Source organism: Loxodonta africana, chromosome 25 (assembly GCF_030014295.1).
Source record: "Loxodonta africana isolate mLoxAfr1 chromosome 25, mLoxAfr1.hap2, whole genome shotgun sequence".
In the NCBI taxonomy this organism is placed as follows: Eukaryota; Metazoa; Chordata; class Mammalia; order Proboscidea; family Elephantidae; genus Loxodonta; species Loxodonta africana.
In genome coordinates this window covers 21,713,722-21,739,639 of record NC_087366.1, presented here as the reverse complement: position 1 = coordinate 21,739,639, position 25,918 = coordinate 21,713,722, and the positions used below count along the sequence as shown (strand labels likewise).

At 42.8% G+C, this 25,918-nt stretch overlaps 1 protein-coding gene across 4 annotated transcripts in view; it reads right to left on the bottom strand.

The window, feature by feature from the left end:
* Positions 1-587: 587 nt before the first annotated feature.
* STX6 (syntaxin 6) overlaps positions 588-25,918 on the bottom strand; it is a 56,295-nt gene continuing 30,964 nt past the window's right edge. For 2 of the 4 annotated variants that reach the window (XM_064276561.1, XM_023549218.2), the window contains 5 exons: positions 20,868-20,930; positions 17,084-17,209; positions 15,740-15,846; positions 11,514-11,608; positions 588-2,640 (listed from right to left, as the gene is read on the bottom strand). In XM_064276561.1, coding sequence (XP_064132631.1) covers positions 2,561-2,640; positions 11,514-11,608; positions 15,740-15,846; positions 17,084-17,209; positions 20,868-20,930 — 471 coding nt within the window. In that variant the 3' untranslated portion in view covers positions 588-2,560. Of the gene's footprint in view, positions 6,913-11,513; positions 11,609-15,739; positions 15,847-17,083; positions 17,210-20,867; positions 20,931-25,918 lie in introns of all 4 variants that reach the window. The other 2 variants (XM_064276562.1, XM_003410971.4) reach the window with 1 other exon arrangement.

The window sequence follows — 25,918 nt, the reverse complement described above, 5'->3', positions numbered from 1 at the left end:
GGCTTGTATCCCACCTGGGGACCCAAGCTTATAGAGGGAACCCTCAAATTTGTAGCCAGCAGGTCGAAAGTGAGGGTGTCATGGGGGCTCCCAAGCTTGCGGCTGACGTCGGAGGACACGGGCAGACTTCTCGTCAGTCTGGAGGACTGTGCCCTTTTAATCTGGGAGGTCTGCCTTAGCTCTGGGGGCTGGGGTTAGAGGAAGAAGTGCTGCATCTGCAGGTGGGGACAGAACTGACTTCCTCGTTTGCGGGATGGGTTTGACCACTTACACCAGCACTTTAGTACAAGAGAAACAGTCTCTCTGCTCTCGCAGATCCCTTGTCCCAACCGAAACTCTGGGCTGGCTAATATTTTGAATATATAATACGGTGATTTGGGAAGAGTTCATATAACTTGCTTGGCCAGAGAAAGCACAATTTATAATTCAGATCTTCCAGCAGCCACAAACTTTTCCCACCTTAGGTATATGCATGTTTACTCGTGTGTGTGTGTGTGTGTGTCTGTGTCTGTAAGGAGGGAGCTGTGTTTAGGCATGAAAAGAACTAAAAACAATAACAACAAACCAGAACAACCTCAGGACAAAGCTCATGGTCTCTCCAGTTCTCTTTAATACTGAACAGTATTCCTTACACAGTTGTAACATGATTTCAAGAGAAGTAAGAAATGTTACTAATATACTTCAGGGAGTAAAAATATCACCTTTTAGGATGGCTGGCTGAGATTTCTTTCTTAAAACGAGTATTAGAAAAATGTTTTCAGGTTTGTAGTGTCATCAAATTCTGTTTCATGTCAGGGTGACAATCAAACCCAATCTTTTTGCAGGCATGGCTGACTGTAGCCTCAACTCCACTGCAACAGTGGTTCGCAAACCTGAGCTTGAGTGTCAGAGCCATCTGGAGAGCTTGTGAAAACTGACAACTGGGCCCACTCCCAGGGGGCTGATCTGCAGGTCTGGGATGGGGCCTGAGACTTGCATTTCTAACAAGTCCCCCGGCTGCTGGGGCTGCTGGTCCCAGTCCACACTTGGAGACCCACTGTGTTGAGCTACCAAAGATCCACCTGTCAGCAGAGGGCTGTAAACTTCTGGCCCCAGGGCTGGAGCCCTCTCTCATTCTGTCAGGGGGAGGAAGGACCATCTGTGAACCAGCCAGGAATCTGCAAAATTCTCATTCTTTTTCTCTTATCTTCAGTTTGTAACTGCTAGTCATTTAAAAATAAAACTATGTAGGGTCATTATCCTTGGGGGAGAAAATACACTGGTTTATTCCTGTTGAGTTTTGCCTTGTATTACACATTTCACTTTAGAGTTACACTAATTTCCAATTATAAATGAGCCAGTGAAAGCATATTTTCACCTATAAAAATGGGCTCCATATCACATACAGCTTGGTTTCTTTGGCCCTTGCCACTGCTCGCCCTGGGCTTTCTCTGAAGTCCATCTCCCCAGAGTTGGGCCGGGCCAGTATGGAACCTAAAAAGCAGTTCCAAAAACTTATTAGAGGGGCACCGACAGCACCGGGTTTTTTTGTGGCTGTCTTCTCCTCACCCACACAGTTGACAGGGTACCAGAGACTATTTTCCTGAGGAGTAAGACACGTGCCTCTCCCAGAACAGGCCTCGATGGCAGGATCGCACTTGCTGTTCAGTAATAGGGTCTGAACTAAAATTTACTTTCTGCAGAGCATAAAGGAGCAACCCTGAACTTGGCATCACCCCAGCACTGCCCATAAGCCCAGCTGGAGCAGAGTGCTGGGCTGCCGCCAAGGCCAGGCAGGGACAGGACCTGACAGCTTTGGTCAGCCAACGACCAAGGTAGGGGCCTTATTTCTAACATCCCCCTGAATAACCAAGAAGCTTCCATGTTTGATAACTCATAATCTTTAAAAAATGATAAAATACACTTTCTCACAAGGGCCTGGCCGCAGTTTGGAAACCGGGCCATGAAACGTTTGTGCTAAGACTAAGCAGTTAGGCAGGTGACTTGAAGAATCACTGAGCGCAGTTACTATCCACAGATACCCGGAAGGCGTTTCTGGGCAAAGGTAGCGTCAGAAGGAAAACAGCACCAACAGGTTAGCTCACGTCGGAGGGAAACCAAGTTCTTTTTCTCTCTTCCCTCCCCTGACCCAAGAATCTGTATTAGTAGAAAGACTATAGTGTAACAAAGAGCTCCCAAATATATACATTGCAGCAACCTGTCCAAGGCACCACTAAAACTTTCAGAACTTCAGTATTTGCCCAAAAGGCAAAAAAAAAAAAAAAATCCAATTGCCTGGGGTGAGCATGACAATATCAGCCATCTTAACTGATGTCACTGAGGTCAGCTTTAAATACCTTAAGCTTGTCCCAGAGAGCGTGTGGGATTCTCAGTGGCCAGGTTCAGAATGCAATGTGTCCAATGACTCCCATGGAAGCTGGAGTGAGCTGCCACTGTCTCAGGCCTCAAACAAGAGCACTGAACAAGTCCCTTTGGTCTACCATCTAAGGGGGAAAACTACAAAAGTCAGCTCTTTTGGAGCCATATCCTTGCCCCGAGGTTACCCAGCACCAGGCTTCAGTCATGCTGGTTCACAGCAGTGCTGTTTAACAAGACTCTTGTCGTGCCACTCAAAGCTCTCTTGGTTTTCTGGGTCCAACCCTAGAGAGAGCACAGTTACACATCAAGTAAACACAGGTGAGAACAGTATCCATGTTTACATACAACAGGCCTCGCAAGAATAACCTGTTGCCACTGAGTGGCTTCCAAATCATAGCAACCCTACAGGACAGAACAGAACTGCCCCATAGGGTTTCCAAGACTGTAATGTTTACGGAAGCAGACTGCCCCATCTTTCTCCCACAGAGAGGCTGCCAGGTTCTAACCGCTGACCTGTTGGTTAACAGCTGAACGCTTAACCACTACACCACCAGGGCTTCTTTACGAGAACACCAAAACAAAAAAAACGAAGCCATCTGCCGTCAAGTCGATTCCAACTCATAGCAACCCTACAGGGCAGAGTAGAACTGCTCCACAGGGTTTCCAAAGAGTAGCTGGTGAATTCGGACTGCTGACCTTTTGGTTAGCAGTCAAGTTCTTAACCACTGCGCCACCAGGGCTCCTTTATGAGGATAAGACCTCAGTTATTTTAAGTATATGTTTCAGACTGGGAGCTGGTGAGGACAGCTGGATATTAAGAAAGACTGTCTCCTCTCACCTGGGAAAAGCCAGGGTGCGCCTCTGGCTGCCTCGCTCACGAGGCCTTTCAGTGGGGCGTTGTCTTCAGCACCTGACCACGGTCAGGGATGGCGCAGAGTAACTGCCATCTGGGTATCTGGGAACCCTTTGTTTCACCTGCTCACTCTTTGTGATGGTCAAAGAACATTCTTCTTTATGACTATTCTTAAAAAACTGGGGAAAGAAAGAAATGCCGGAGAGAGGAAGACAAAGAGGGAGAACTAGAGGTAGTGTATTCCATATTTTTGAATTTAAGTCTTCCAGACACTCCAAATTTCATTTACAAAATTCATCCTGTGGCGCAAGGTGAAGCCAAATAATACAAAGTCTACAGAGTTGAAAAGCAACGCACTATTTATCATTCAATTTTCAGATCTTCCAGTGCTATACATTCTCTAAAAAGGTAGCTGGGAATAGGTATCCCTCTGGCCTCACTTTATAACCAGGGAAATTACCAAAAGAAAAAATCTTGGCTCCACCATCTTCCCTTATCCCTTACAGAAGGTAAAATACTTAACAGAGACAGATTTCTGTTGGAGTTAGACTAGATTTCTTTTCACAGCCCTTAATCTCACGAGGTGAGAATGAATAGAAGTTGCCAAGTTGTTGGCTACCAGACCCATCAGTCTGTTTAACTCTGGCTAAACGCAGAGAGCAGGCAAGTTGCCAAGTTTCTCCCCCTTCGGCTCTGGCATGAATTCTGAAATTGTGGAAGATACATGTAACACACACACATTGCAACTTCCAATTGCCATGTAGTACAGGCCACAGCACTGTGATTTTTCACAGCCCACACAAACACAAGACCAAAAATTAGGACTAAAAGCAAAAGGTATTTTGGTTTTCCAGTTGGATTCACACTCTGGCAAACTCTCTCAATGGTTCATTCTTCATCCTACCCCCAAATCAGTTGATAAGTAAAATGTTCTTCCAATAAACATACATCAAGCTCTTTCTCTGTTATCCATCACATTCTGCCAGTTCTTTAAGAATGCTGAAGATGGGACTAGGTGCAGAAAGCTGCAGAAAAAGAAAAAACCCAACTGCTATGAGGATGTATGGGGGTGTCACCGCTGCCTACTTCATCTCCTCACTCTATGACACAGGGCAGAGGAGAAAGCAGAAGAGACCACTGGGGGTCTCTCCGAAGCTCAGTAACATGAGGATCATTAATGAGGAAATATACGTTCTGGCCTCTTCTCTGACTATCACAGTTTGGAGTCTGAGCGGGAGGCCTTCAAATTCCCACTGGCTCTGCAGTGACTGCCCAGTCAAGGTACAACAGGCTCAGACCCAGGTCAGGTCAGCTTGGCCAAAGGTTCCCCTGAGGAAAGGCTGACTCTGATGAATAAATTCAGCTCCTTAGAGGCAGGAGAGAGCAGTGACCCCACACAGAGAACACCATGCAGTGCCTGCACTTTAAGTAAACTTTCTCTCCACATAGTTCCCTATTTGACTGCAACCTGAGTCTGGTCTCCAATAGCCAGTTTAGCAAACGCCTGCAATCAACAAGGTCAGTATGTCAACTCTAAATCTATCCAGGAATTTAATAATCAAGCCTTCAGGGTCACAAAACTTGGTCCCTGACCGAATGGAAACATCTTACTCATTAATGACCAGGTGTGTTCCAAGCAGGCCGTAGTGACACACGTGCTATTTTGCCTGGCACAGTAAAGCTGGTAACAGCAGGACAAAAGCAGGGCTTTTAATCGGAGCAATCGGGTAATTTTTGAAGAAGCCAGTTGTACAGTTCGGTAATGTGGGGAGTATAGATCACAGTCCTGAAATAAGGTCCACATTTGTTTTTAACAAAAGACTTCTCTATTTTAATGTAAACCTAAGGGCCGTCCCTGTTTTAAGCTTACGGAAGACAATCTGAGTAAGTCTTAGAGCTGTATAAAACATAATCTAGTGCCCTATATCTCTGAAGCCCTTTGTAATAATTTTTTTTTTTTAGATAACTTCTTAGTTATCAAACGGAGTTGAATATAAACATGGATGCTAGCCACCCCCCTTTTTTATAAATTTGCTTTTCGCTTTCATCCACAAGATTTCCTTACCTACCATGATCCTAAACAGTAGCAAAGATCCTTCTTCAAAAACTGTTACAAATATTAAAAAGTGCAATTCATAAGTTAGCTAGGCAAGCGTATCGTTGGAAATCATAAAAAAAGAAAACAACACACAGAAAATACAAACAAAGCAGGAAAAAAGTGAAAGTGTGCTGAGGAATGCACCCAAAAGATGAAGAAAGGAGAAGGCAAGAAAAACCCTCTCCGGATGGAGCTGCTCTTTCCAAGTGCAAAGGAGGACGGTGAGAAGACAGCCTCGCAGCCTCTGCAGTCAAGCTCTGGCTCGGGGTTCAGCTGCTACTAGCTGATTCATGGGGAGAGTTATAAAAACATCCCGTGCACACGAGTACATCTGAGACATTTAAAAAAATAATCAGAAGCTTGAAGGTTAGTGTCTCAGCAGTTTTAACGATTTAAAGTCAATTAAAGCCTCTGCCAGTTAAATTTGGATTGGCTGTTATTTGAATGGGTGATAAAATTGAGTTGTTATCTTAGGGAAAAAGAGAACCAAGTTCACCTACCCATCTTCACCATTACTCACAGGGAAAGAAAAGTCAGGGCCAGAGCTAGCCTTGTGTCATGACAGTTTCTGAGTAAATGTAATAAATGTACTAACCGCTCCCGTCTCCTCACTGCCCCCCAATGTAGAGGCCACAGAAATAAAATGACTGTCAGTCATGACAATTCAGTGTCCTAATTCATTCAAGTGTGCTGCCAAGTGGCTCGGCAACCATATATTTAAGGGTCATCCTCAAAATTCAAGTTGCACCTCTGGGAGGACGTCCCAGACAGCCAGGTGAAATCGGCAAGGCTCTGGCTCTGATCTCTAGCTGTGCAAATTCAGGGTCACGTTGCTCTTTCTTCCCATTTATTAAAGCCACAGGTTGTTAGCACCCCAAAAGCCCAGTGCTTTTCACTATTCTCCATCAGTTATTTCTCTCACACACACTCACAGAAAGTGTCTGGAGAAGCAATTCCATCCCAGTGCTTATCCCTGAAAAATGAGCACTCATTTTCTGTCACAACTGCTCTGAGCCTTCTGCCCCGTTAAGAATCAGCTCTCAGGGACTAAGAAATGCTACAGTGATGGGAAATGAGACACCCGGAACCCCACATTCACGACAGGATTCTCTTTGACAGGATGGAGGCGCGCTGTCTGAGCGGTGGGGAGGGTCTGAGCAGAGGAAGAGCTGCCAGAGTTGGGTGAAGTGAGCGACAGCAAAACATGAGCCGATCTGCTGATTTTTCAGGATCACTCAGATCCCTCCACGGGTACAACGAGTCCAGGGTGGCAAAGCAGCGGCCAGTTGTCCTTGGAGCAGGACAGGCAGCGCAGGGCTTCTGTCGTGGAGCCAGCGCCGGGAGTGTGCGGTCCTCCGTGTCCTCTTCCCGCGGCCGAGTGGAGGAGCTCTCAATTGTGGGTCACGGAGAAGCGGCGGTGCAGTGGTGCGTGCTCAGGACAGGAATGTGAGTAGACAGCTGCGCATGTGCTCACGTCTCCTGACGCCCTCAGTTCATGTGCAGGAGAAATTCGCACCTGGGCCCCATCACAGCACAAAGAAGAGGACTAGCACGACCAGCAGGACTGCAAAGAGGATGGCTATTGCACACCACTGGCGCCGATCTGGAGGGCAGGACAGGAGGGTTAGTGCACTCAGGGAGAGGGGGGAGAATGAACCCAGGGACCCTGCATCCCCCAAGACACACTTACGTGGAATTTAAGGCAACATCTCTGAAGCAGGAAAGGGACAGAGCGTGCAAATGATGGGGACAGAGAGGATCTTGAGCCTGTGCGGATGCCTGACACTCTAGTGTTGCCCTGCCCCTGGCCTGCACTTAATGTGCGTTCACGGCTTGGCCAGCCCCCCGAACATCTGCCCCATAATAAATACATGCTTTGTGTCTCAAGTCTTTAATTAAAATCTTAGCTTTGTGGTGGTGGTTACCGTATTCCTGGAAAAGGTGTTGGCACTGCCATTACAGATCAAAGCCCATCTGCTTACTCTCCTACCCAGGGTCAGGTCTTTTAATTCAACAATAATCACTTTCTTTTCTGAATGACAACTACGGAAGGATGGAAAAGAGATGAAAGGCACTGCTGGTCACTTTGGGAAATGAACAGCTGAAAAAGCAAGCATGATTAATTTCACACCACACCTAGTCAAGAGAGAAGAGTACTTAACCAGTAACTGTGTCAAGGTCATTCGTACAGCTTATCTGTAAATGAAAGGGGATGGTCTTTTCTGAAACTTCTGGCTCTACCAACAGCTTAGAAGAGGCACAGGAAACAAAGTGCTTAGAGTCCGTTCAAATGGCTGAGAGCGGGAGGCCCTGTAGAACAGAAGGGCCCAGACAGGCCCCAAGTGGAATCCCAGCTCCAGCACCAATTCCTGACCGTGGGCCTCTAGCTCTACAGCAGCTGCCTCGCAGGGCTGTTGTGAGAATTGAATATAGTGACACGTACTGTATGGTGCCCAGGCTTGGGGCTCTGGGGACACTTCTTTAATGTAGGGAGGTGTAGAAAGAACATCTGTCTTTCCACAGATGAGTCCTGGTGCTTCCCACAGAGGGTCAGACTGATATGAGAGAATTTCACCAGTCTGTGAAAATGTAGTTCAACCACTAGGAGTAAGAGTCCCATATAAACAGAAATACAAACACATACTGATTCATCAACAGTTTCTCTGAAAGCCACAAGGATTGGACTGGACTATAAGACACAAAACGATACTGGAGAGGAGTGAGCTTCTTGGATCAAGTAGACCCATGAGACTACGTGGGCAGCTCCTGTCTGGAGAGGAGATGAGAGGGCAGAGGGGGACAGGAGGTGGCTGAATGGGCACAGGAAATACAGGGTAGAGAGAAGGAGTGTGCTGTCTTATTAGGGGGAGACCAACTAGGAGTGCACAGCAAGGTGTGTTTAAGATTCTGTATGAGAGGCTGACTTGATTTGTAAACTTTCACTTAAAGCACAATAAAAAAAATTTATCTGAAAGCCTGAAGATTTTAGGACAACATAGTTGCTGAGAATTACATTTAAAAAAGTCTGAGTCTGGGAAAGTATATCTTAAAAATTTCCACGAAGCAATGCTAATTGGATTAGCACATACTTAAAATGATTTTAAATGTCATGGATCTCAAAGTCTTAAAACTGGCCAAGAGGACTGACCCTAAATCACAGTAAATAAAATGAGTATCTTCTCAATGGTGGTCACCTTGCTTAACCTCAGACATGGGAGAAACTTACTCAGTAACAGTGTGACCAGGGCAAAGACCCCAAGTCTGTCCGTTCACAATGGCTGTTCCAAAGAGCAGGGGGAGGCAGAGTTGGCCTACTAATTGGTTAACCATCACTTTAATGGCCAAATAAACTAGTAGGTAGCATTCAGTTTCATCCACTTAAAAATGTTTACAATCATTTAAAACTATCTCATTAATTAGTTGATGCTCTTCCAGGACAAATGCAGGTAAGCTAATTGTCCCCCCGCCACACGCTTTTGCCATTCTGAGGGCCCCACTTCCAATACTGACCCAGCTTGCCATTAGCCTCTACCCACCCCTGCCTGTTCCTCCCACCTCCACTCACTCACTTTTTCTTCTATAACTGCATTAGACAGGTGTTTTCATCCAGGAGAAACATGCTTCACACAAGCCAGCACAAACCAAGAATGTTCTTTTAAGGCTATTTTCCTTTGAAGTGGGAAGTTGCTTCTAGAAGCATGAACCAGATAGCCTCAGGGATCTGTTGCTCTAGCAAACTTCTCCCCTGTTCCTTGCAGTTTAATGCCAAGGAGTGGGTACTACCCATAAGAGCTTTTACCGCCTCACGTGGAAAGTTTTAACGAGCTTATAAGCTCGGGATCTGCCCCAAAAAGTCAGAAGGAAGCAAATGCGAGTCTAATGGTATCTTCCTCCTCGTGTATTTTTCTGTCCTAGAGAAAAGATGAGCAGAGGAATTTTAGAAAGTAAGGGGACAAAGTCTCAGTATCTACTCAAAAGAAAATGCCTTTTCTGGGCAGGAGAGTGAACGGAGATTACTTTCTCTCTTGGGTCATTCAAAAAAGTAAGTCTGGAGTCCTGGCTGATCTCTCCCCACGAGGCAGACAGCCATGGGGAGAGAAGGTGTTGTCTTCAAGAACTGTGGCTCATGCAGGCTCTGTTACTGTTTCGTCAAACATCAGTGGATCGTGATACACTTTCTTTCTGTGCAGGTCTAGCTAAGAAGCAGTAAACTTGCCCCGAAGTTATGGAGAAAAACAGAGGCAAACACAAATTGCCTGGCTGTCAAATTGAAACAGACACCACGGAGCAGGAGGCTTGTCAGCAGTTTATCTTCCAGTAGGAGGCAAAGATTAAAATGAAAACCACAGGCAAATTTTTAAAAGTGAAGGGACTTTCAGGCTAAATGCTGTTTCCTGGCTCCTTTTCTTATACAAATACAACCAAAGTTCTTACTTTGGTCCCCAAACTTTCCTCCTGGGAGAAAGCAGAATAAAGTGTAAGCCAGCCCCCGTGCTATTTATACACACTGAACCGCTTATCACAATGCAAGCACTTTTCTAAATTATTCATACCCAGTACACACGGAAACAAAGACACAGTGCATCTTTGTTCGTTTGCTCTTCCCCAAACAAAATCGGTGCTGAAGTAGCTACTTGACTTTGTGGCTAGTGCGTGCACTAGTGAGAGCCCTGGTATTCAAACTGGTTATATAATACTCCATTTAAACACTTTTTTTTTTTTTTTAAGCAGGGGCTAGGGGTTGAAAAGGACAGAACAGAGGGAATCAGAAAGAAGACCTTGCAAACCACTCTGCACGTGTGAAAGATGAACTAAGCTGATGTCTGCTTCACACATTCACACAGCTTCAGGCAATGAAGAGCCTGCTAGAAGCATACAGATATTTGCCCACGGAAAGGGAGAAGGAAATAAGTCCAGCCTTGAACTTCCCTTTACTTTGGATATAACATGCCCTTTGCCCCTTAAAGCTATCTGCTGCCTCTTACTACTTTTTAAACAAACATTTACTAAGTACTAATACATTGGTGGGAACCCTGGTGGCGTAGTAGTTAAGAGCTAAGGCTGCTTACAAAAAAGCTGGCAGTTTGATCCGCCAGGCAGGTGCTCCTTGCAAACCCTATGGGGGCAGTTCTGCTATGTCTCAGAACTGACTCAGAGGCGAGAGGTTTTAACATATTGGTAGACATTGTTACACATGTTTACATTAATTATTTTGTTTAATCCTCATAATGACCTTGAGAGGTAGCATCACCCAATTTTTATAGATGAGAAACTGTGCCCCCAGGGGACTGTTATATAACATGTCTACAAGTTAAACAGCTGAAAAACAAATGTGCATAGTATTTAAATTGTGCCTAAAAAGGCTAACAGATTAGAGCCTATAACAAGTATCTGACCAGGGAAACCAAGAGAAGGAGGTGGCAAGAGACGGGGGAAGTCCTAATTGGGCAGGTAGGATAGGTGGTGCTATGAGAAACACTCAGATTACCTCAAAAAGCATCTCAGCTCCTCCCTCCACCACCTCAGCCACCAAATACAGAAAAGAGATACTGAATTTTCTTTGACTTTTAAATATATTATTTCTCATGTAGTAGTTAGAGAAGGTGGGCCTAAAAATCCAAAAATGTAAAGAATCTCGGGAACACATCTTCCTACAGAGCAACTAACTGGAAAAGCATGACAGCTTCATTGCCATCAGGGAGCAAATTTGTTGGAATACTTCATGCTGGATTTAAATATAACAATTTAAATTAGAACTGCAAGACCATCTTATTTTGAAATAGTAGAGGTTCTTCTTTCAATAAAATAAAGTCAGTTCAGGAATAACAATACTTGGCTTCTTGATTACTGTTTTGAATGCCCTATTTTGGCAAGGAAATAGGAAAAATAATAAAAAAAGATTTTGTAACTGCACAAAAAGTTGCTCCACCAGAGAAAACAGCAATCACCAGCCCCCATCACCCTGTGCAGGCAGGGAGCAATCTTGTCAAGGTGAGCACCCTTCTTTGCCAAGACCTTTTCCCAATGAAGGCTACAAGGAGAAGGTCAAGTCTATACAAACTAACCTTCCAATCCCTACTCTAATGCATCACAAAGAATGTTCCACAGGAAAGAGATGTGAATAGGCACACAAGGGACAGAACCCCTACAGCCAGTGTTTCCAGAATTAAGTTAAGTTTCTCAGGCTTAAAACAGCATACATACCACTGGTCATGTGAGACACTTTTGCAAGTTTCTTCATCACATTGTCCAGCCGAGACTGAGTGGTCTCCAACTCGTGGGAGAAATCATCCAGCATGCTAGAGAGAGAAGGAGGCACATGAGGCAGTGGGTAGACACAAAGCCTCAGCAATGCATTGGCTATGGAATGAACTCAGGATCTAGACCTCAGTTTTAGCAAACATAAAAAAGGCGATATTGGGATTCAGGCCCCCACCCCCTTGCACAGCGTCCTTGGGGCCAGATATGTTTTTAATTTCAGAATTGGGGGGATTTAAAAAAGTAATGTTATATATACTATGTATTATCTAAACCCCCAGCGAGGCCTGGAGTGGCCCCCATAATAAAACACATTAATACTTTTGCAGAGAAAACTACGAGGAATCCAAGTTGCAGTCACTTTTTTCTGTAACATGAGCTTGCTGGAAACTTAAAATAAACTTTGGATTTTCATAGCTTTCTAGACTTCAGAACTGCAGACAAGGAGGCACGGACCTGACTACACAATAATAAGAATTTCGCCGCAGGGCAGTGCTGTAGAAAGTTAGTTCTCTGAAGTCAGACAACCAGGCTTTGCCACTGGCTTACCTTGCTACCTTGACAGGCACCTACAACTCTTTGGGACTGACTCCTCATCTGTAAAATGGAGGCAATCTTCTCAACCCTCAGGGGTTCTTGAGAGGACCACACAGGGTCCTCACAGGGACCACAAAAGCACTTTACATAAATTAAGAAATGTGCTTTAATCAACTACTATTCTCCTTTAAAGCCCAGCATGCTTTATCATAGAGCTTAAGAAGCTGGGACTATAACCTCTGATGGCTGTGCTCCTCTCTGGTCTTCACTCACAGAGAAGCTAGTGTCTTCCCACTAAGATAACTGGCCGCGGTATGCTTACGCTATTGGTTGTCCAAGGTGCAGCCGGGAAAGAACACACCAAAACACTCTAATTCTAGCAGTGTTTATTTCACAAATTATTAAACATTCCAGACTTTTCAACTTTTGATCAATATATGGCTATTCAGAGAAAAGAACATAGCATGCCAGAGGTTTTAATAAAAAGGCTTTATTACCCACCCAGTGGCTCTGTGGGATCTGCTCCCGTAAAGACTACACCCAAGAGAACCCTACAGGGCTGTTCTACTCTGTCACATGGGGTTGCTATGAGTTGGAATCGACTCGATGGCGCACAACAACTCTGACAGCATCAATGGCCACTAGAAACTATTGGTCTTGGTTTTGTGCCCACACAGGGCATTTGACAGCCCTGCAGGACCTGGGGCAACCAATTACTCTCCATTAAGTCAACAGAGTAAAAGTAAACTCCATGTTGACAACAACTAAACAAACAAATTCTCTGTTCCTTACCTGAAGGTTCAAATTAAAACATGTTTAGCTCTTCCGAGCTCCTCATAGCCTCCTGGCCCTGAAGCTGGCAGACCTATCCAGACAGGGTCAATAACGGAAACCAAGAGCTACCTTTGAGTGATGGGTATGAGTTTTCTTACCGAAGAGAAAACAGGCAAGTCATTCAAACTCCAGCCCCAGGATCCCACTAACCAAGTTTCTAGTTCAGATCTATCTATCCGGGCACTGTACAGTAAAGCTATAGTGCAAGTCACAAATGTCATTTTACATTTTCTAGTACCACCTTCAAAAATGAAGAAAAGAAATAGGTGAAATTAACTTTAATAATCTATTAATATATAAAAAGTATTATCATTTCAACATTAGTATAAAAATTATTAATAAGCTATCAGACATTATTTTCTCATACTAAGTCTTTGAAATCCAGCGTCCATTATACACTTAGAGCACCTCTCAGCTCAGACAAGCCACATTTCACATACTCAACAGGCACATGTGGCTACCAGTGGCTATTGTCCTGGACGGCGCAGGTCTAAGTACAAGACCCATGTCTTTAATTTCTATTAAAGTTATACACATACACAGTTTAATGCGATAAACAGTCCCACAAGGCTTTTTACAACAAACCAGTCACTTCCCGCTCCCTAAGGCCACCGATTCCACTCCTCACACTATTCTGGTGCTTTCTCCGTTTTTTTAAGTAGCATGCTTATACTGCAGTGTCCTGGTCTTCTACCTTTAGGCTTTACCTACTGACTCACCACTATGAAAGATTAGAATTTAGCTCTCTCCCCACTTCATTCCTGTCTCCATCCCTCTACCTCCCTTCCCCTTCCTTCCAATGTAACTGTGTCACAATTTGATTAGACCTTAACATTCACTGGTTTCATTATGACTGAAGCGATGCTCCTCACAGCCGAGGGGGTTTTGTGGTAAAAATCACACGGCCACTTGGCTTTTCCCAGTGGCTGAGGAGTCAGCTTTCTCAGGTCAGTAACCATATCTATCTGCTTTTCGGGTTCTCAGACGTTATGGCTGTTGTTTCCTATTCCATTCCTAGGTCCCCACAGGTTTTATGCCTTTGAAAAAAAACAACCCCTTTACTACTGTTCTAGTGGGCTTGAGAGAGGGAGTGGACATAAAGGGGTGTGTTCAATTCACCATCTTTAACTGGCAGTCTCTAAGGCTCTTTCTATTACCTACCACCCACCCACAGAGTAGCTCAGACAATTAGCCCCTTCCCATCCCCAAACTGGGGTTTTAGGTGAAGAATCCATTTTAGATAGAAATCAAACCTATGTGCCTACATTCTTGCAATAGCTTCCTACCTGGTCTCCTTGCCTCCTGTCCTGCTCTAAGTCTAAATAATCTAGCGCATAATCTAACTCACAGATAGCCAGGTCTTTCACAAACGTAAACGTGAACATGTCATTACACCTAACGTGGCCTTCACTGGGTTCCCATCACCATTAGAATAAAAAGTCTAAACTCCTTAAATGGCTCACAGACCCCTCCCTGATCTGTTGTCTGCCTCCCTGTCGGGACTTTTGCAACTTCCCCTTTCAATCCCCACGTTCTAGGCATGTTAGCCTTTCCTGTTCTGTGCACCTTTCTCACCTCTACCTCTTCACATTTGCTCTTTCTTCCTACTGGCACCATCCCCTTGCCACCTCCTCCCATCTCCCTGCTGCCACACCAGCACTCACCCCACCTGGCTATCTTATCTTCTACTCATCCTTCCGGTTCTGTTACCCCTCTCTTTCTCAGAGATCTTGGGCTAAGTTAGGGCTCTCAACACACACTTTCCCCATCACAGTGGTCCTCCAATTCACTGTCTTCACTTAGTTAATGACTTGCATTTATTTATGGAATGTCCACTTTACTCAGTAAAAACCTCTCTGAATGGCTAAGAGAGTGTCTACTCTGTTTGCTCCTATATCCCCAGGGCTTCCTGGATGCCTGGTACAGAACAGATGTCCAGTAAGTATTTATATGAATGAATGTGTACCACAGAACACAAGATTAAGATAGGAGAGCTTCTGACAGAACCCAGTGAGCTGACTTGTTATTTTTTTCAGAGAATAGTTTGTAAAATTGTGTGGCAGCATTTAAGGATGTTGCTGTTGGGGTCATGAGTGCAAAAGAGATTGTTCTAAGGGAAAATAAACCCAAGTTATGTTTTCTTGTGTGCGAGGCTTCTATCATTTTTTGAGAAAGAAAATTTTTATTAATTGGAATTAAATTTATAAGTTTATTCATAAAGTTAAAATTTAAGATGGTGAGTAAAAAGTTTTGTTCAGTACAGCAGGAAAGTCATGGGATGACGAAGTCAGCTCCTGTCTTAACCTCTCCAGGACAAACATCTCCAGACATTACCCAGCCTTGTCTGCGTCACATTCCCGTTCATAACTGTACTGCAAGCATCTGCCCAGGCGAACATTTGTATCTCTTTTTCTGGATGTGCTGAAAAACAATAACTTTGCCTAAACCCTACTGTAAATTTTATCTGATAGTTTTGCTTCTTTTGAGTAGGCTAGTCTATAAAAACTGAATAAAGGTACCATTCAAACCCACCTGCCGCTCCTCGGGAGAAAGACGTGGCAGTCTGCTTCTGTAAAGATTTCTGCCTTGGGAACCCTATGGGGCAGTTCTACTCTATCCTATAGAGTCGCTGTGAGTCAAAATCCACTTAATGGCAATGGGTTTGGTTTGGGTTTTTTGATGTATAAGTACAATAACTTCTGGTTTTATTAACCACGTAATTGCCAGTTTTTTTTCCAGGTCTCACAGAATGGCTTTTCCCCTCAGTTTCACTCCCATGAGAGAAGCCTCTCAGTACTCACACGGCCTGTTCCTCTAGCTCCCCTCCAATGCGCTGGGACATGTTCCTCAGCACCCCGATGCTGCCAGAGACCAGCTCCAACTGCTCATCCTGCTGTTCCACAATCAACTGGTGCCAGAGAAATGGGAAATAAGCAATTAAAATCCATCTCACCTGGTTCCAAGCCCAGCACTCTAGCAGCTGCTAGCTTCTTTGCCAATTTGGGACAATTCGCATTCAGAAGCAAAGCCCAGAAATAAAAGGACCAGACCGTCGCCTCCAAGAACACACTGCTCAAAAGGCTGGATTGTCAAGCTACTGATATCTCCCACTGATCCAACTTGTGAACAGTCAGCGGGGCTTGAAACCACCAAGGGAGACAGACTCTGGTTGGCAGAAGTCCAATTAGAAAGCAGACAATGGCCAACAGCACGTGTGCAGATGACCACTGAGACATGGGGGTGTTTCGGGAGAGGACGCTGTCACCAAGATCAAGGTCTCAATCCACAAGTCTGCCCAGCTTAAATACAAGTCTCTGGATGTAGGAAAATCATGCACACAGAATTCTTTCCTCCTTCCTCCAGGACAAACCAGAGGAGGACTTGGGGCAGTAAGTTACCTCAAGGCCAACTACTGACTGACAAACATTTATTTTTAATTGTCCTGCATCCTCTTTACATTTTGTTTTTTAAGTTTGACAGGTTAATATCGTTTAACGTAGACAACTGGCTAAGCAAACATGCTAATGGAAAAAGAATACATAACTTACACATACACATAAAAAACAGTACTTAAGAACCGATACTATAAAAGAGTAAAAAAAAAAAAGAGTAGGTCACCCTTAAACTGCCAGATACATTATTATTTGCTTCCTTTTATTAATATAACTACTCATCATAAGCAGTAACAGACATTAGCAACCTCACTCTCTCTACCCCTTAGCCTCCACCAAAGCAATTGTTTTTATATATAACGATACCAACAAATAATTTTCAATGAAAAAACAAGGACTCAGTTTTTCTGAGTGCATCTTTGTTGAAACAAACAAAAAACTGAGTATGCAAGTGGAGGTTGGGAAGAGTTTTCTTTTTAAATCAATGGCCTTGTGTGCCATTTTTGGAAGTCCGGTCTTCTTTTCCTAAGAGACCTAATCAAGCTTGGTTCTCCTGAAACAGTAGTTGGTACTGTAAAGGTTTTAAAACCCTTTATGTATGCAATCATTACATATTTAGACACAGCCTGCCTGAGGACGAGCTCTGGTCCAATGTGCTCGTCACTAAACAACAGAACTCCGTGGCTGAAAGGGAACCGAGAGAGGTATCGATCCTGCCTCCCCTTCCCTGTCCTCAGCTGGCTCCGAGGGTACCTGTTGCTGTGCCTGCTGCTCCTCGATGAAGTGGGAGTTGGCTAACTGCAGCTCTCGATCGAGGCGCCCATATTTATCCGTTGTTCCAGTGTTCCAGCTCTGGCCACCGCTTTCTCCTAGCAGTGCCTGTGTGAGCAGGGGCAACCGGAGTCAGGAGTGACAAATAGTTACTATATCTGAACAAGTGATGCATCACACAGCAGTATAAAGAGCTCTGATATTTCTCATTCTCTATTTTTCCCCTGGGCCAGGCTTTTATGTAGCAGAGTAGTTTGGTGACCGTGTGGTATATATAACTTAAGGAATGCCAGGAAGGGCCCTCCCTGTAGCCAAGTTCTCCCAACAGGCCTTGAAAATGGGCTTTGTCCCACCCAAATGCAAATAAATGCAAACACCAATTTGTGTACTGCTTTATAATTTAAAAGCACATGGTCTCTTGAAAGATCAGTTCTTCTAGCACCCTTCAAGTTCACCAGAGACCCAAAGGTTCTAGTCAAACTGACTCCAAGATCTGGAGGCCTTTCAACTATGACCCAGGGAATTTTGCTCTTTTGGGGGAGGGAGTTTAGAGGGGAGACCACCTAAGATGGCAAGAGGGTAGGTCACAGCCACTTACGTAGAAGGTGCCAGAACTGCCCAAGTCTGCAGAATTTAACCAATGAATAAAACCCAATGACCTTAAGTTGAACTAAAAGCCTAGAGGGCTTCCTAGATGGGAACCAGGGGTTGCTTCACCAGGCAAGTATGACAATGCGAGCCCCGACCCTGACGACCAGGCGAGTGCTGGCCCTGACTGCAGAGTTCTCCACCAGGTACTCCAGCTGCCAAGTATGAACTGAAGGAGGATTGTAGCCAGAAATGGATACGTTTGGATACGTCTTTCTCACAGGAAGAGGCCAGCCAGGAATGCTGACAGCTCAGTTCAGGCAGTTGATTCTGAGATCCCCACAAGCCGTTCTGACTAGTCACAGTAATTGCTCATGCCAGCCCTGCAGCACAAAGGACCAGAAGAAGCTGGCGACTAACAATGGATTCTTTTTCCTTGTAGAGTTGTTGCATTTTTTTTTTACCAGCTACTTTTTTTTTTATCCGTAATGCACACTCTTTTTTTCCCCAGTAATAATTTATTGTTGTTGCTGAAAATGTACACAGCAAAACATACACCAATTCAACAATTTCTACATGTACAATTCAGTGACGTTTATTACATTCTTCAAGTTGTACAAGCATTCTCACCCTCCTTTCCCGAATTATCTTCCCACCATTAACATAAACTCACTGTCCCCTATGGTTCCTATCTAACCCTCTGAGTAGCTGTTGTCAGTTTGACCCTAAATAGATAGTTCTTTAAAAGAGTGCAATGCTCAAGACAGGCATTCTTTACTAATTAAGCTAAAATATTACTTGATTTAAAGACTTCAGGAGATATTTTTAGTTTATGGTTTAAAGATTATCTCAGGGCAATAGTTTCGGGGCCATCCAGCTTCCACGGCTCCAAAAGTCTCTTTCCAGATTTTTTTTTATCTCGGGACAGTCAAAAGTCTGACTGACTACTAACAACCCCCAAGCCCCCCTTCCCTCCCTCAATACCAACACCAACCTCCTTGACTATCAGAGGCGAATCCAGTCACGTGGCCAAAGGTCAGGGGCTAAGATCCAGGAAGCCCAGGATGCAAAGCGCTACACTCTGAGGCAGTTATGAGAAGGGCCAGGAATGCTGAGAGCTTCCAATGGGCGGGGGCTTTAGTCCAGTCAAGAAGCTGGGTGATGACTGACTCTGGTGGAAAGCAAACCCAAGGCTTTTTGTGGGTGCCTTTGCCCATAGCTGGTCTTAGGGCTGTCAAGGTTTAAATGTTCCTGCTCATTCTGATCCAACTCTACGTAGAACATCATGGCCCAGTGACAAGTGTTTCAGGATCAGAAAAGGGTTAAGAGCATCATTAGGCTGTGGTCAGAAAACTGGGGCCCACGAGGGCCCTGTGTGCTCCACAGTCAAGGCTCTTTCTTCTAGGTTATCCACAGCCTGCACTAAGGTGGGATATATGTTACAATGTCAAGGGTCAACTATGCCATACTGTGGATTGGCTTACACTTCAGCAAGTATGACCCCCAGCAGTATGTTTTAATGGGGGAGAAGATGGAGGTCCTGAGTACCTGTGGCGGTGCCAGAGTGGGAGGCCCTGCCTAGGTGTGGAGCAGCACAGTGCCTGGTGGCCGGTGTCAATCAGGCAAAAGGCAGTGAGGCCGCCTCTGCCCACCTGAGTATCTGGAGAATGCTGGCCCTGCTAGGCCTTGAAACTCTGACTATGACATTCATTCATGGCCTCAAATAAAATTCTAAGCCATACTTGAAAAGGCAATATATAAATACCCATCTTATTTACATTAGTTTGGCTATACTATCTAGAGAATAAAAAATTCAAATTAAGAATAATAGAGGAGGATATGTTACCTACCTCACTGTCACAACTACTTCAGGTACTGTATCACCCAACTTCCTCTAAGCTGAAGTGGAAACGAAAAGGGAACTCCAAAACTAGCCAGCTTGTGGCTTTTCGCTAGCTTCTTTCAAGAGTTACAGCCCAGTGGAAGGGCTAGCTAATGGCTTTTCCTAGCTGTACTGTTCAAAAAAAGAGCAAGGGAGGTAGATAGGAAGAAAAAAGAACAATGACTTGAAAAATAAAATGCAGGGAAGGGAAACAGGAAAATTACGTTAGGCGATTTTTATAGAGCCCTCCCCATCTTCAAGCTTTTGGAATACTTGTCAAATTTGAGTGGGTTACCCAACACCCGGGTATAAAATAAGGATTTATATTATAAACTACCGAGTCCTAGTTAGTACAAATGGGGAGCTCATTTCTCAAGTTAAAAGCTACTAAATAGACTCATGGTAACTTTCTAGAGTCTGAACAGAATGAGGTCAAGATAAGTCATTTAAAGCAAATAATATCATTTAAAATGAAATTTTTGTGATGGTTCCTACCCCTGCACAAAACGGATAATCAAAAAATTTATAAAATACAATTCTGTCACAAAATCATCTAACAGTTTAGCAGCAGGCAGAAACACTCTTCCCAACCAAAAGAATCTAAACTAAATCTACGGCAAATCCAAGTCTAGGTGACTATGGTATATATTTTTAAAAGGACTGTATTTTAATAGTTGAAAAGGCATTTCTGTCATATGCCAAAGTGTCTAATTTTAAAAACGTACTTAAGACAAAGGGAGATTTGATGTAACATGCAAGTTTAAGGTACCTCAAAAGTCTTTACATTAAACCGGTTATGAAATGTCTAGTGAGTCCTATGGGTAGGCAACGTAGTAGTGGCTAGAGATTCAAAAACAAAACAAAAAAAAGACCATGGCACAATTCCTCCTCACCCACAAGAAGCTTGGGGTCCAGCACAGAGAAAGACAAGTAAATCGACATTTACCGCCCTTAGCAGAGAGCCTGACTCAGACTGTGCTCAAGAGGTGCAGAATAAACCCATGAACGAAGTGCCATGTGGTAAGTGCTAATAGAAAGGTAAGCAGAGGCTGTGATGGGAGCTCACTGGAGACATACCAGGGGTGTGAGGGAGGAGAGTAGAGGGAAAAGGTCAAGGTGGTGCTGGGGCAGGCGGATAGGACTTTCACAAAGTCCAATCCTGGTGTCTCTCCAGGGTCAGCAAGCATAGTTCTTCTGCTTAATAGCATGATACAAAGGTGGTTAGCAGTTTTTAATTCCAAATCTCTAACCATGTATTTCCTTTAATTACTACTGTATATTCTGATGTTTTCTTACCTGTCTATTTTTTCTTTCAGCTAATGCCTGCACAGATGAAGCTGACATCTGATCCTTCATGTCCTAATGAGACAACCAGAAGACCAAAAAACAAAAAAAACTATCTTTAGATTAAATAAAATCATGATTAATAATTCACATACTCACAAAATATGCATAATTTATTACCCTTTTTTTTTTTTCTTAAACAAGAAGACAACATTTTTTGGTTTTTATTTTTAGACTCAAAAGTAAAGGAAATAAAATAAAGACTTCCCCTTAAAAAGAGGTAACCTGGATACTAAATTTAAATAGGAGGAAAGAGGAAGGGACCTAATATTTCCTGGGTGCCTAGCACAGGCCAGAAACAGTACTAACCACTTAGACACATTATCACTTAATTTTTTACAATGTGCTATGAAGTTTTTATTTTTTTTGAAATTGGTGTTATTTCCAGAAAGGTTAAGACACTTTCTCTAGGTCCCAAACCAGTAAATGACAACCCTAGGTTATGCTCAAGGGTTATCATCTTCAAGTAAAATATGTATAAAATACCATCCACTTGAGTATAAAGTGTATTTACCATTAAACACTAGAGATTTCTTCTGAAGAGTGGTATCACATGTCACTTATTTTATTTCTGAGTTGGATTCATGTGAAGTATAGACTATTTCTAACACCAGAAAGAATTTTCAGAGTGGTACTAAAAATAACTTTGGATGAAAAAAAAAAAAATTAATGAACCCATTACTTAATCTTAAGCAAAATGCTTTATTAAACATGAGCCATTTTTTCTTTCTGTTGGCTTATCATATTTAACTACAACCCAATGTACGTTAAAATGATTTGAACTGAGTACATGATGACTGCAATAACATTTTTTCTTAAGTCTGTCAAAAAGGCTGTCAAAACAATTTATAATTATCTGTTGGCAAGTAGACGCAAGTGTTGAGGTATTAGACTTTTATAAATTCCTTCCAAGACCTCTGACAAATGAATGGTGGATCACAGACAGCACCGCTGCATTCATAATTCCAACTGTGGTAAGTCTGAATACTAACCATCGTGCTCCAATTGTCAAAGCACTCATTCATTCATTCATTCAGCAAACATTTATGGACGCCTAATCTGTGCTGCATGTACTCAGCTGCTACCTGAAAGGCTGAAGGTTCAAGTCCACTGAGATGTGCCTCGAAAGAAAGACCTACTGGTCTATTTGTGAAAAATCAGTCACTGAAAACCCTATGGCACAGTTCTACTGTGACAAACATGGGGTAGCCATGAGTCAGAATTGATTTGACAGCAACTGGTTAATAGGCAAAAGATCTGAACAGAAACCTCACCAAAGAAGATACATAGATGGCAAATAAACATGTGAGTATCATGTTAACGGGGGATTACAAATCAAAATGAGATATCACCACACACCTATTATAATGGCTAAAACCCAAAACACTGACAACTCCAAACGCCGAGGAGGATGTGGAACTACAGGAATTCTCATCATTGTTGGTGGGAATGCAAAACGGTAGAGCCACTCTAGAAGACAGTATGGCAGTTTTCTGACAAAGCTAAATACAGGCTTACCATTCGATCCAGCAATTGCACACCTAGGTATTTACCCAAATGAGATGAAAACACATGTCCACATAAAAACCTACACATGAATGTTTATAGTCGCATTATTCATAATTGCCCAAAATGGGAAGCAACCAAGATGTCCTTCAATAGGTGAATGGAGGAACAAATTGTGGCGCATCCACATAATGGAGGAGTCTTCAGCAACAAAAAGAAATGAGCTATAAAGCCACAAAAAGACAGGGAGGAACCTTAAATATATACTGCTAAGTAAAAGAAGCCAATTCAAATAAGCTACATATGATATGTTTCCAACTACATGACATTCTAGAAAAAGCAAAACTATAGACAGTGGTTGAAAAGAATAAGTGGTTGCCAGGGGACCAGGGAGAGGACAGAGGGATGAACAGGTGGAGGACAGGGCTTTCTTAGGGTAGTGAAACAATTCTACGTGGTACTGATATGGTGGACGCATGACATTAGGTATTTGTCAAAATCCATAGATCTGTACAACACAAAAAGTAAACCCTAATGTAAGCTATAGACTTTAATTAATAATATCAATATTGGTTCATCAACTGTAACAAAGGTATCACATGAATGTAAGACATTAATAGGTAAAATGATGTGTAGGGGAGAGGAGGTATATGGGAACTCTTTACACAACTTTTCTGTAAACCTAAAACTGTTATAAAGTTTATTTTAAAAAAAAATGCACCCTCCAAGGTCCCAGCCAAACCTTCTGAGTCAGAATCTTTATGTCGAGGCCTAGAGCCCTGCATTTTAACAAGTCCCCCAGGTGATTCTTATGAACACTGAAATTTGAGAAGTTCTGGTCTATACAAACATGTTCTAAAAACCTCAAAGTGACACCATATGCTACTATCTCCTGGACTGCAGCGTTCCTTTTCTAATTAACAGTTTAAGTTTAAGATGACATTCTGATGTTCAGTCAAACAATGAGAATAGAACACCCCATTTATTTAATATATATTAATAACATCTATACAGATAGGAAGAATGAAGAAAACTAAAGACACAAGGGAAAGATTAGTACAAAGGACTAATGAACCACATCTACCCTGGCCTCCACCAGACTGAGTGCAGAACAACCAGATGGTGCCCAGCTATCACCACTGACCACCCTGATAGGGATCACAATAGAGGGTCCCAGACAGAGCCGGAGAAAAATGTAGAACAAAATTCTAACTCAAAAAGAAAGACCAGACTTGCTGGCCTGACAGAGACCAGAGAAACCCTGACAGTATGGCCCCTGGACACCCTACCAGCTCAGTAATGAAGTCACTCCTGAGGTTCACCTTCAGCCAAAGACTGGACAGGCCCATAAAACAAAACGAGACTAAAGGGGCACACTGGCCCTGTGCCAAGGACTAGAAGGCAGGAGGGGACAGGAAAGTTGGTAATAGGGAACCTAAGGTTGGGAAGGGAGAGCGTTGACATGTTGTGGGGTTGTTAACCAATGTCATACAACAACATGTGTACTAAATGTTTAATTGAAACTAGTTTATTCTATAAACCTTCACCTAGAGTACAATAAAAAAAAAATCTATGCAGAGCAAATGTCTGAAATGCTCACTGGTGGGATAATGATTTTGAAAATGCATTCAATGAATTTTATAATAGTCTTTTCTGTTTTTAAAAACAATGAGCACACTATTTGCTTAATAAAAATGTCAACATTTTAAAAAGATGACATTTTAGGCAACTGAACCTTCTATGTAGAATGTGTTTTTGTAAGTTAGGACAGTGAGGGGGGAAGTAACGAGTGTAATGGGGCACAAGGAAATTTCTGGGTGCTGCGTCCATGGGCATGTTCGGTTTATAAATTCATCAAGCTATATACTTGGGATACATGTACTTTTCTATATTGTTATATGTTAATAAAAATGTTTTTTAGAAAGGATACCGCTTTTGGAAGTGGACAGTGATAGCAGTTGCATAATAAGGTGAACATAATTAATGTCACTGAATTGTACACATAAAAACAGTTGAAATGGCAAATGTTATATATATTTCACAATAAAAAAATAATAAAAAAGATACTGCTGCCCTTTGAAAATAAATTTGGCATTTTATATCAAGAGTCTTAAAATATTCACTTTAACCCAGTAATTCCACCAAAAAGAATTTAAGAATATCATATAAAATATACACCAAAATGGATACGCAAAGAGGTACATGCAGTGTTATTTATAATGTGAAGAAAAGCAGAAATAGGCAGCATGCCCAAACAAGGGAATAGTAGTTTACAGCAAGTCCACACAACGTGGTATTATGCACTAAACATTATGTTTATGAAGACAGTTCTGTTCACTGAAACTCACCAGAAATCAAACATAAAAAGATGCATTAACCCACTAATAATCTAAGAAGTATTAGTTAAGAGATATTTTTCCCAATTAGATTGGGAAAGATGAAAAAGATTGATAATAGTTAGTGTTGGTGAAGGTGTTAAGAAATACAGAATCTGATTCTTTGTTAGAAATATAACTGATAGTCTTCTTTGTAAGATATTTAAAAAATATTAACTAATATTTAAAATGTGTACTCTCATTGAACTCTTTACTACTTAAATATCTAGATTATGCTCATAAAGATGGCCACTGAAAAACAGTTTACAGTTGTCAAAACTTAACAGCAACCTAAATACCTACCAGTAGTTTAATGGTTAAACAAATCATAATAGAGCCACACTATCAAAGAGGTTAAGAGCATGGTCTTTTATGTCAAAGATCTGGGCTCAGGACTTAGCTATGCTATTTAGCAGCTGTGCAAAGTTGAGCAAATTAATTTCTCTAAGTATCTATTTCTTCTGTTCATTTGAAATTATAGGGTTATAGTGGATAGTAATAGAGATAAAAACATGAAGAGTGATTAATAATGTCCAACGCATAGTAAATACTCAGTAAATGGTAACTATTATCATCATATAAAAATATGCAACTTCAATTGGTCTCAACCCACCTGGAGCAAAGGAGAATGAAGAATACCAAGGTCACACGACAACTAAGAACCCAAGAGACAGAAAGGGCCGCATGAACCAGAGACCTACATCATCCTGAGACCAGAAGAACTAGTTGGTGCCCGGCCACAATCGATGACTGCCCTGACAGGGAGCACAACAGAGAACCCCTGAGGGAGCAGGAGATCAGTGGGATGCAGACCCCAAATTCTCATAAAAAGACCAGACTTAATGGTCTGACTGAGACTAGAGTAATCCCAGTGGCCATGGTCCCCAAACCTTCTGTTGGCACAGGATGGGAACCATCCCCGAAGACAATTCATCAGACATGAAAGGGACTGGACAGTGGGTGGGAGAGAGATGCTGATGAAGAGTGAGCTAATAGTATCAGGAGGACACTTGAGATTGTGTTGGCATCTCCTGTCTGGAGCGGGGATGGGAGGATAGAGAGAGTGGGAAGCTGGCAAAATTGTCACGAAAGGAGAGACTGGAAGGGCTGACTCATTAGGGG